Raw genomic sequence first — 12,576 nt, 5'->3', positions numbered from 1 at the left:
GTCTGCTTTACGGGAAAGACCAAGGAATAAGATAATGGTAAAGAGTTTTTGGTGACCAGAACAGATATTACAGACTTCAGAAACTGTTCCTTCAAAGGAGCCACAGTTGTATTTGTTTTAATTTGCTGATCAATTTATACCCCTTGACATTGTTGAAAAATAATATAATGATTAATATAGTTTAACACCTGGGTATAATAAGGGAAAGAACTCAAGAGAGTTCTGTAAATTCAGGTGACACTGAAATGTACCTCCCTAAGGAGTAACAACAGAGGCTTGGCATTGTGGGACTGGGAATGTAGGGAAGTAGACTTCACTAAAATAGTCCAACTGGTTACTAACAAGCACAAGAAGAGAAAAGGGAGAGGAACTGTAACTGCTACAGCATATTAGCAAAATTGCCCAACTTCCAGGGAAAAAAAACTGTGAGACATATATAGAAACAATGAAGTGTGCTCCATGCACCGAGACAGAAGACAACTCAAACTGCCTGTGAGAGGGATACCAGATGTCAGATTTAGCCTGAAATACTTCAAAATTATGTTCACAAGCTAGAGAAAAAAATATGATTAAGAAGTAAAAGAACATATAATGATATTTGAATGGAAAAATACAATAAAAAATGTAAAATTTTCTAGAAGGGCTTATCAATAGATTTGAATTAGCAGAAGATAAAGTTAATTTGAACATAGATCAATAGCAATTAGGAACCAAGAAGAAAGAATAGATACATGAACAGTCAGAAAAATGTGGGATACCATCCTGAACACCATTACACACACTAATACATAACAGGCATATCAGCAGGCGAAGGAGTGAGAGAAAAGGTAACCACAGAAAAAATATTCAAAGAAATTATGCACAGAGAAAACTCCCTGTATTTTTAAAAAACTGACTTGCACATTCAAGAAACTCTGAACTTCCAAGTTAAAAAAAAAAAAAACACAAAGAAATATACAGATACATCATAGTAAAAATGATGAAAGTCAAAATGAGAAAATCTTGAAAGCAGCAAGAAAATGACTTAGTTAAAATGGAACCATGATAAGATTTCTAGCTGATTTCTTTTCAGAAGTGGGGGAGGCCAGGGAGTAATGAGAAAACATATTCATATATTCAAAGTGATCAAAGAAAAATGTTACACCTAATAAAGCTGTCTTTTTTATTTTTACTTATTTATTTGACAGATAGAATTAGACAGTGAGGGAGAGAGACAGAGAAAGGCCTTCCTTCTGTTGGTTCATGCCCACAAGTGGCCGCTACAGCCGGAGCTACGCCTATCCAAAGCCAGGAGCCAGGTACTTCTTCCTGGTCTCCCATGTGGGTGCAGGCGCTCAAGTACTTGAGCCATCCTCCACTACCTACCCGGGCCACAGCAGAGAGCTGGATTGGAAGGGACTAGAACCCGGCACCACAGGCGGAGGATTAACCAAGTGAGCCACAGCCCTGACAAAGCTGTCTTTTTTAAATGAAGGCAAAATCAAAACTTTCACAGTTAAAACTAAAAGAATTCATTTCTAGCAGACCCATCTTACAAGAACTACTGAAGGAGTTTTCTGAAACTAAAAGCAAATGAATACTACATGGTAATTTGAATGTACACAGTAAAACAAAGTACACCAGTCAATGTAATCATACAGTTACTGTAAACAAAATAAGTGAACCTTTTTCTTCTTTCTTGTTGGAATTCACTTAAAAAGCAAGTTGTTTTACATGAGTGTGAATTGTAATGTTGATCTGTAATGTAGAAATATGATAAATGTGTAAATATATTTGCCAGTAACAGCACACACACATACACCCCAAAACAAATAGTGGGTAAGAGCAAAACTGTTACTGGGCTAAGGAAATGACCACAGAAGAGAGTAATAATTATAACAACATGTTATGTCTGTACTACTAACAGCATGTATAACAATACTATGAAAGAAGGAAGAAGAATAGAACTATATAGAAATATATCCCTTGAATCAGGCTAGTAAAAATCTGGAGCTGATTTCTGATCATTCAAACTGCATATTGTAAACCGTAGAGCAACTTTAAAAGTAGAACTTAAAAAATAATGAAAAATACATTAAATGTCACATTAGAAAATATTCACTTAATGCAAAAGAAAATGCAATAGGTAGACTAGATGAACAAAAAGACATGGGAGATAGAATTGAAGTAGAATGACAAGTATTAATCTGTGTCAAATATTAAATGTGAATGAATTAGATAATCAAAAGGCAGGGGTTGTTAAATTAGTTTTTAATTTTTTTTTTTTTTTAATTTTTGACAGGCAGAGTGGACAGTGAGAGAGAGACAGAGAGAAAGGTCTTCCTTTGCCGTTGGTTCACCCTCCAATGGCCGCCACAGTAGGCGTGCTGCGTCCGGTGCACCGCGCTGATCTGATGGCAGGAGCCAGGCGCTTATCCTGGTCTCCCATGGGTTGCAGGGCCCAAGGACTTGGGCCATGCTCCACTGCACTCCCTGGCCACAGCAGAGAGCTGGCCTGGAAGAGGGGCAACCGGTATAGGATCGGTGCCCCCACTGGGACTAGAACCCGGTGTGCCGGCGCCGCAAGGCGGAGGATTAGCCTAGTGAGCCGCGGCGCCAGCCTAAATTGGTTTTTAAAAATCACCTAGTTATGTGCTGTTAGATTTGAAGTAAAGAACAGATTGATATGTGATGTAAATAGATAAATCATGTTGATATAAATATTTAGATAGTAGCCACAGGAAACCTGGAGTTGTACTAACATCCAACAAATAAGCTTTATATCCAGAAATGTTACTAGAGGCATTTTATACTGATAAAGAGGTCATTCCATCAGGAGTTGTAACAATTATAAGCATAAATATGTATATAAACATATTACTTACAAATTACTTAGATTATAAATCATATAAATGTATATAATATAAACATAGTAATAGAGTACCAAAATATGTGAAGCAAAAACTGACAAATGGAGAAGTAGTCAATTTAGTACTAATGGTTGGAGACTTCAGTAACACCACTTTGAATGATACATAGGATGAGAAAATTAACAAGTAAATAGACACTATAAACCAGTTAGACCTGACAGACATCTGTGGTACACTCAACCCAACAGCAGTAGGTTATACATTCTTAAGTACGCATGGGACATTCTTCAGTGTAGACCTATGCTAAGCCATAAAACAAACTTCAGTAAATTTTAATAGGTTGAAATAATGTGCAGAGTATGTTCTGAAACCAAATGGAATAAAATTAGCAATGAGTAGCACGGCAAAGTTCAGAAAACTCACAAATTTGTGGAAATTAAGCAGCATACTTCTAAATAACAAATGAATCAAAAAGGAAATCTGAGAATATTTTAGGGTGAAAAAAATGGAAGATTTAGAAATGTGTGTGGTATGTTGCAATAGCAGTGCGAAGAAATTTCTAGTTGTTAAATGCCTGTATTAAGACAGAAGAAAGATCTCAAATGAATAATCTCACTTTCCTCACTTTTTACTTACAACACTAGAAAAAGAGCAAACTACAGCTAAAGGAAGTAAGGTAAAGGAAATAAAAGACTACTTATGAACACTTGCATGCCAACAATTATAGATGAAATGGGCAAAACTTTGATTCAAGAAGTCACCATCTGAGTAGTTCTATGGCAAGTAAAGTGTTTGAATTATAAAGCTACTCACAGGAGTGGGCATCTAGCCTAGAGTTTAAGATACCCGTCTCCTAGATTAGAGTGTCAGCTCCTGATTCTAGCTTCCTCCTAATACAGACTTAGAAACAATGGTGATGGCTCCAGCAGTTGAGATACTGCCACCTTGGATAGCTCCTAGCTGTGGTATAGCCCAGACCCAACCATTGCGGGCATTTCAAGAGTGAATCAGTAGATGGGAGTATATTCATTCTCTACTGTGACCCCTCCCTGACACCTCACCTCTCAAATGAGTGATTTTTTTTTAATGCCCACAAAGAAAATCTTTGGCTCAGATGGTTTCATGTGAGTTCTAGCAAACATATGAACCAATAACAATTCTTTATAGACTCTTCCATGTAACAGAAGTGGACCCTTCCCATTCCATTTTATGAGTCTAGTGTTAAAGTCATTTAGACAAAGACATCAGTAAAAAAGATACACCAGTATCTATGAGAATATGGATGCAGAAATCCTCAGCAGAATACCAGTAAATGGAATCCTACAGTATATAAAAGAACTATATCTTAACATATATGCAATGAAATTAAGACAGTTCCATTCACAGTAGCATCAAAAGAATAAAATGCTTAGGAATAATTGTTCATTTCCATCTACCTGAAAGGCAGAGAGAGATCTACAACCAGCTTCCGTCTGAAGCAGAGGAGCTGGGACTCACAGTGGCACTCTAGTGTGAGAGGGGAGCATCACAAGCAGCAGTTTAACCCATGATGCCACAGTGCCCACCCTAGGAGTAAACCTAACAAAAGAATTGTGAAACTTGCATTCTCCGAACTACAAACATTGCTGAAACAAAATAAAGACTATCAAAGTAAATGGAAAAATAGACTCCCCAAACTGTTCTATAGATTCAACACAATCCCTGTCAATCCTAGCTGACTTGTAGTGATTGGCAACCTGATTCTAAAATCTATTTGGAATTGCAAGGGACCTGTAATGGCCAAAACAATACTGATAAAGGACAAAGTAGGAATCCCGCTTCCTGATTCCAAAACCTACTGCAAAGCAACACCAGTCAAACAATGTATTGTTACAAGGGTAAGCATAAGAGTAGAGATCTAGATATAAACTCATACAGATATATCAAACTGATTTTCAGGAAGTTGCCAAAACCTGTCACTGAAGAAAGAAATCTTTTCGACAGATGGTGCTGGGACAACTGGATAGCCACATGCAAAAGAATGACCCTTCACAAAATAATTCAAAGTGAATTAAAGACCTAAAATGTAGGATCTAAAACTATAAAATCCCATGGAGAAAACAAGGGTGAGTCATGACTTTGTATTTGGCAAAGAATTTGTAGATAAGACACTAAAAAGCAAAAGAAAATACAAAAACTGGACTTCATTAACTCTGACAGCTTACGTGCTTCCAAGGACTACACCATCAAAAAAGTGAAAACCCGCAGAATACCATAGCACCTGTACTGGGATGGCAAGAACCAAAATGTCAGATAATGAGTGTTGGTGAGGATGTGGCGAAATCAGCAGCCTGGCTTGCTGTTGGTGAGAATATAAGGGTATAGCTGCTTTGGAAAACATCTGGCAGTTTCTCCAACAAGTAGAATTACCATGTAATGCACCAATTACACTCCTGCATTTGTATCTAGGAAGACTGAAAATGCGTCTACACAAAAACCTCTGTGTTTATAACAGCATTTTTCATAATAGCCGGAAATGATGGAAACAGCCCCAGTGTCCGTCAGCTGATGAATGGAAAATCAAACTGTGTTCAGTCTGTGTAATGGAGAATGATTTGGCCCTACAAGGAGATGAAGCACTGATACTACAACTTGCTGAGTGAAGTACAGTGAGCCCCAAGGTCCACATATTACTCCACCTTATATGGAAGTCTTGTACAGAGGAATTTAGAGAGGCAGCTTAGATTAGTGGTTCTGTATGGCTGGCACAAAGGTGAGGGTGTGATGACGAGGGTGATAGCTAAACTATGCAGGATTTCTTTTTGAAGTAATAAAATTATCCTAAAATTGGTTATCATCATGGTTGTACATACCGGTTTTTATGGGGAAAAAAAGTTGTAGACTTCAAAAGGATGAATTATGTATGCGTGCAGTATACCTTTTTTTTTTTTTTTTTTTTTTTTGACAGGCAGAGTGGACAGTGAGAGAGACAGAGGGAAAGGTCTTCCTTTTGCCGTTGGTTCACCCTCCAGTGGCCACCACAACCGGCGCGCTGCGGCCAGTGCATCGCGCTGATCCAAAGGCAGGAGCCAGGTGCTTCTGGTCTCCCATGGGGTGCAGGGCCCAAGCACTTGGGCCATCCTCCACTGCACTCCCGGGCCATAGCAGAGAGCTGGCCTGGAAGAGGGGCAATCGGGACAGGATCCTGAGCCCTGACCGGGACTAGAACCTGGTGTGCCGGCGCCGCAGGCAGAGGATTAGCCTAGTGAGCCGCGGCGCTGGCTACATGCAGTATATCTTAAAGCTGTTTTATAAAATGTATAGTCATGTTACCACATAAAAAATAATTTCTTGGTATTGGCAAATGGTCAGTGAAAACGTGTCCAAATCGTCTCAGATTTCATTTGTTTTTTTGTTTTTGTTGTTGTTGTTGTTTTGACAGGCTGAGTGGACAGAGAGAGAGAGAGAGACAGAGAGAAAGGTCTTCCTTTGCCGTTGGTTCACCCTCCAATGGCCGCCGCGGCTGGTGCACTGCGGCCGGTGCGCTGCAGCCGGCGCACCGCGCTGATCCAAAGCCAAGAGCCAGGTGCTTCTCCTGGTCTCCCATGCGGGTGCAGGGCCCAAGGACTTGGTCCATCCTCCTCTGCACTCCCAGGCCACAGCAGAGAGCTGGGCTGGAAGAGGAGCAACCGGGACAGAATCCGGTGCCCAGACCAGGACTAGAATCTGGGGTGCCGGCGCCACAGGCGGAGGATTAGCCTGTTGAGCCATGGCGCCGGCCTATCATCTCAGATTTCTTTTTACATGTTTGTGTCAAATAAGATAGGGTATGATTGGTTCATAAAATATTTTAAGTCTCTTAATCTGTGTGTTCCCTATTTTAGTTTTCCCTTCCTATCTTTTACCTTACAGTTTACTACCTACAAAAAGCTAAGTCTTTTGTTCAGTAGTTTCTGAGTCTAGATTTTGCTGTTTGCTTTGCTGTGGTGTAGCTTAACATGTTCCTGTCACCTTCCTATTTACTGTGAATTGGTAGTTGGATCTAAAAGCCTTGATAGGTTTTCTTCAGAGTATGTGTGCATGAAGATATAAACTGTTAATGTGCAGTCCCTCTTTGTGAGGAAAGAAATTCCACAAAATGGTGATCTTCTAATGTTCCTTCATTTATAGTAGTTCTGTAAAGAGAGAACTCCTTGGGGCCAGTGCCGTGGCACACTGGGTTAGTCCTCCGCCTGCGGCGCTAGCATCCCATGTGGGCGCTGGTTCTAGTCCTAGTTGCTCCTCTTCCAGTCCAGCTCTCTGCTGTGGCCTGGGAAGGCAGTGGAGGATGGCCCAAGTGTTGGACCCCTGCACCTGCATGGGAGACCGGAAAGAAGCTCCTGGCTTCGGATCGGCGCAGCTCTGGCTGTTGTGGCTGTTTGGAGAATGAGCCAACGGAGGGATGACCTTTCTCTCTGTCTCTCCCTCTCACTGTCTGTAACTCTACCTCTCAGATAAATAAATAAAATCCTTTAAAAAAAAAAAAAAGAGAGAACTCCTTCATATTGTTGGATGACTCAGAAGTACCCATTTATATTTCTTTTTAAAGCCAGTTTTCAAAATAATTATTTGGTTCAATAGTATCTTTTAAAGGTAATGAGTTAGGATTGTTATTTTTGTTTCTAGTGCATATGAACTCATGAATTTAGATATGTTTCTTTTTCTAATTTATGTATTAATGAAAAAAAGCTTTCATCCACTGGTTCTATTCCCTCATATGCCTACAGCTGCAGAGGCTGGGCCAGGTCAAAGCCAGGAGCCAGGAACTCATTCTGGGTCTCCCATGTGGGTGGTAGGGACAGTTACTTGAGCCATCACCTGCTGCCTTCCAGGATCCACATTGACAGGAAACTGAAATCCAGAGCGGAGCTGGGACTTGAATACAGTTCAGTGCAGGATGCAGATATCCAAAAAGTCATCTTAGGTGCTACATCGTAATCCCTCCCCTAAACATAGTTCATGTATTACAGTTTATTGTCCCATTTTTTTTTACCATTAGCAGCCTTCTCAAATTGATTTTTTTTTCTTAAGGTTTGTTTATTTATTTATTTGAAAGGAAGAGTTACAGAGAGAGAGAGCTTCCATACGCTGGTTCATACTCCAGATGTCAACAATAACTAGGGCTGGGCCAGGCCAAAGCCAGGAGCTTCTTCCAAGTCTCCCACATGGGTGCAAGGGCCCTGGAACTTGGGCCATCTTCTGGTACTTTCCCAGGTGCATTAGCAGGGAACTGGATCAGAAGTGGAGCAGCCAGGGCTCTGACTGGGACCCCTATGGAATGTTGGTACTGCAGGCGGTGGCTTTACCCACTGCACCACAACACCAGCCCCTGATGTGGGTTTTGATAAAACCCTAGCAATCTTTGATAATTTCCTTGCTCTCTGGTCAAGATGCTCCAGGAGAAAATTTACTGCCTCTGACATAGGATCAATGGTCTCTCTAAAGAACCATGGTTATGGGGCTGGTGTTGTGGCATAGTAGGTAAAGCTGCCACCTGTGATGCTGGCACCCCATATAGGTACAGGTTTAAATCCCAGATGCTCCACTTCAGATCCAGCTCCCTGCTAATGTGCCTGGGGAAAGCAGTGGAAGGCAGTTCAGGTGCTTGGAGACATGGAAGCTCCTGGCTTTGGCTCAGCCCAACTCCAGCCATTGCAGCCATCTGGGGAGTGAGTGAGCCAGCAGATGGAAGATCTCGCTGTTAACTTTCTCACTTGCTCTGTCCCTCTTTCTGTAACTCTTTCAAATAAATAAATAAATATTAAAAAAAAAGAACTATGGTTCTTTTTACTGGGAAATGATGCTGGGGATATTAATTGCTGTAAATTAATTGCATTATCAGTTTATAATGATTAATTTAAAATTTTAAATTATGAATTCAAGTTGCAACTTTTTCTCCAAATTTTAACTTTTCTAATTAATGGTATGGGCAGATCAGAATTTAATGAAACATTTATCCATTGGCATATTTTACTGCCTGTGTTGTGTATAGTATGTGGTAAGTTTATCACGGGACTGAATCTCCATAGACGTGTGTTGGGAAATGCATGTAACAAGTATATGACATGAAAGGCATTTCCCAGTCTAATCTTTATCTTCCTGTCATTCCTCCAGCCATGTCAGATTATGTACAAATTTGTGTCACTTTTAACTTGAGCAAGCATAAATTGGCAATAGGTACTCATCATATTTTATTTTTGCCTTCTGTTGTCCATTTAACTTAATTCAAAGTTAAAGGTCTCTCCTCATCTGGCCCACTGCAGGCTTGCAGTGGAAGGGTAAGGTTTGATTTGCTTCCTGTTTCTTTCTGTCTTCCCACACTTCGCACTTTTTTTGCTCCTCTCTATTTTTTGAGTCTGGTTTCTGTCGTAATTGGTTTAGGAGAGGCAGAGGTTAAAGAAGAAAGGGTCTTTTAGTGGTGATAGCAGTACCAATAGCACCATTAATTAAGTTGCTAGTTACCCTTTGAAGCACTTAATATATCTTGAGTCCCTTAACCCCAGAACTCTATGAGGTATGTTGTAGTATCCCTATTTTACTGAGTAAGAAACTAGAATACAGGTGGTTAAGTGATTTGCCTAAGATCACATAGCTATAAATGGTAGAACCAATGTGCAAATCCAGCGTTGTGGCTGCAGGGTCAGTGCCCTCAACTACTCCAGTGTAGCTTTTGTGTACTGCTGGAAGTTAGAGTGCTTCCTGGTTCTGGCCAGGTGTTTAGTCAGATTCATCTGAGTTCTTTCTGGCGTGACACATTTTTTCATAGACCTGAGACAAAAGGCAAATATGCTGCTGCTTTGCAGGGCTGTAGGAGGGAGTGGAGTAGGAACCTGTAACACTGATTATGCTCAGTCAAAATCCTTTTTGAATGTTGTGAATGTTCAAAGTTGTTGAAGATGGACATAACACAAGATTGAAAAATAGTTTTCCACTACCTCCTTTCATTGGTGGCCTTGTACCTCACTTGGGAATGTAGTACATATTTGGAGCCCCCATGAAAATTGAGTTGGAACTGGTTTAACATCTCATTGTACGTGTTCTCCAAACAGGATAATTTCTTGCTTTCATACCTTTGTTCGTGCATATGGTCACTGGACTGTGGCTGTATCAATTTCTCTGAAGGCATGTTTCCTCCCTCAGCCACAGGACCCCGATCAAAATAAGCACTCATCGTGGCCAGACTGTTAAAAGCAGATGCCAGTTTCCTAGGTTGCAGCAAATTAACAAAGCATTTTATATATAGCCCTCCCATTTCCTTCTTCCTCTCATTCCTGTGAGAGAAATCAGTAAATATATGTTAATGATGATTTGCTTAGACCAGTCTTCGCTGCACAGTGTTTCGTGGTGAATACATGTCTTCAGGAAGGGCATGTGGAGCAGGTTTATATTTGAATTGTTTTTGCTGATTATGGTCAAGATATTTCAGTGACCTTACATCTGGCTGCCTTGGTACAGGGATTTTTTTTTTTTTTTTTAGTGTCTTTTATCCTTAAAGTTGTGGTATCAGACAGGAACCAGTCCTAGATTTTTCATTTTGTCTTCTCAGAATATTCGGTTACCTTTTTTTTTTTTTTTATTCATCTTGAAATCTTTAAGGTGTTTTTTTCTTTTTCCATACATTCTCCCCTGCATAGAACATTCAGAGGGATAATTATGTAATGGATCGTTTTAATGTGGGAACTGGCATTGCCCACTGCATGCTCACATTTAGAGAAAGAAGTAGCAACGTACCTACTAACAGATAATCATGAAAATCAACAAGTTCAGATGTGAAGCCTTTAGAACAGTCTCTGATGCATAGAAAGCACTCTGTAATTGTCATTATTTATAAACTGTTATTTAAAACTCTGCAGCTCATTAAAACACTAGTTCACTGATTCTACAGATCGGACAGTTTCAGAGGATAGGTGGGGGATACAGTTTAATATATTTCTTAACTTGAAATTTCTCTTTCACTACTTAGCTTTTTTGTTCAGCTCAGTGGCCACATGAAAAAATGTAAAATCACCTTCTATTCCAGCTACTAAATTGCCAATTAATGCTTTATTTTATGTATTTTTTAGGACATTTCTGATTCATTTGCATCCTTGAAGAGCATCTGTAGAAGAGGAAGGAAAAGATGGGTGTGAAAACATTTACTCATAGTTCCTCTTCCCACAGCCAGGAAATGCTTGGAAAGCTAAATATGCTGCGAAATGATGGACATTTTTGTGATATCACTATTCGTGTCCAGGACAAAATCTTCCGGGCACATAAGGTGGTACTAGCAGCTTGCAGTGATTTCTTTCGCACCAAACTTGTAGGCCAAGCAGAGGATGAGAACAAGAATGTGTTGGATCTGCATCATGTCACAGTGACTGGCTTTATACCCCTTTTAGAATACGCTTATACAGCCACTCTGTCAATTAACACAGAAAATATTATTGATGTTTTAGCTGCAGCAAGCTATATGCAAATGTTTAGTGTTGCTAGTACCTGTTCGGAATTCATGAAATCAAGCATTTTATGGAATACACCCAATAGCCAACCAGAAAAGGGCCTAGATGCTGGACAAGAAAATAATTCTAACTGCAATTTTACTTCTCGAGATGGAAGCATTTCTCCAGTGTCTTCAGAGTGCAGTGTGGTAGAACGAACCATTCCTGTCTGCCGAGAATCCCGGAGAAAGCGCAAAAGCTATATTGTTATGTCTCCTGAAAGCCCTGTAAAGTGTAGCACACAAACAAGTTCACCCCAGGTGTTGAATTCTACAGCTTCCTACTCAGAAAATAGAAGTCAACCAGTTGACTCTTCTTTAGCTTTTCCCTGGACTTTTCCTTTTGGAATTGATCGAAGGATTCAGCCTGAGAAGGTTAAGCAGGCAGAAAATACCCGGACTTTAGAATTACCTGGCCCATCTGAGGCAGGTAGAAGAATGACTGATTATGTGACTTGTGAGAGCACAAAAACTGCCTTGCCTTTGGGTACTGAAGAAGATGTCCGGGTCAAAGTAGAAAGGTTGAGTGATGAGGAGGTTCATGAGGAAGTGTCCCAGCCTGTCAGTGCGTCTCAGAGTTCCCTGAGTGATCAGCAGACAGTGCCAGGAAGTGAACAAGTCCAAGAGGACCTTCTGATTAGCCCACAGTCTTCCTCCATAGGTACAATGTCTTCTGTATTTTTCCATGGTACTGTAAAGTCAACTCAGAAGTTTTTAAGTTCTTATTAGATAAAATATTTTGTGCTCAGTTCTTTCAGGAAATATAAAGAAGAATAAAACATAGTAACTGGATTTTTTTAAGATGCTGTTGGCACTATGTTTTTTTTTTTTTTAACAAATTATGCATTGGGGAAGAAATAGTTGAACAGTATCTGATGGTACAAAGGCAGAGATAGAAATTACAAATGACTATGAAAGCAAAAAAAAAAAAAAAAAGAAAAAGTAAAAGATCCAGTTCGTGTTTTATTCTTCATTAAAATATTTATTGAAAACTAACCTTGTGCCATAATATTGGTAATACATTAGTCCCTGAAACAAAAGAATTAATAGTCTACTTGGAAAAGCAGATAAATGATTACAGTGAACTCTTACAAGTGCTTAGGTTGAGGTATGAACAAAGCATTAGAATGCAACAAAGGAGCTGAGTTTTACACAATAAGTATGTTGCCCAAATGAAGGAATGATATTTCTATGAAGTTTTATAAAAACACAGGGCATGGCATGCATGCAAAC

The 12,576-nt window shown here is 39.8% G+C and overlaps 1 protein-coding gene across 6 annotated transcripts in view; it reads left to right on the top strand.

Moving 5' to 3' along the window:
* ZBTB44 (zinc finger and BTB domain containing 44) overlaps positions 1-12,576 on the top strand; it is a 67,943-nt gene that overhangs the window by 24,750 nt on the left and 30,617 nt on the right. For 4 of the 6 annotated variants that reach the window (XM_062197362.1, XM_062197361.1, XM_062197359.1 and 1 more), the window contains exon 2: positions 10,931-12,004. The exons of 1 other annotated variant lie outside the window; for it this stretch is intronic. In XM_062197362.1, coding sequence (XP_062053346.1) covers positions 10,987-12,004 — 1,018 coding nt within the window. In that variant the 5' untranslated portion in view covers positions 10,931-10,986. Of the gene's footprint in view, positions 1-4,927; positions 4,955-10,930; positions 12,005-12,576 lie in introns of those variants that run through there. One more of the 6 variants, XM_062197360.1, reaches the window with a different exon arrangement.

Source organism: Lepus europaeus, chromosome 7 (genome assembly GCF_033115175.1).
Source record: "Lepus europaeus isolate LE1 chromosome 7, mLepTim1.pri, whole genome shotgun sequence".
NCBI lineage: Eukaryota > Metazoa > Chordata > Mammalia > Lagomorpha > Leporidae > Lepus > Lepus europaeus.
Note: the sequence above shows the minus strand (reverse complement) of the source record. Positions and strands in the feature narration are given on the sequence as shown.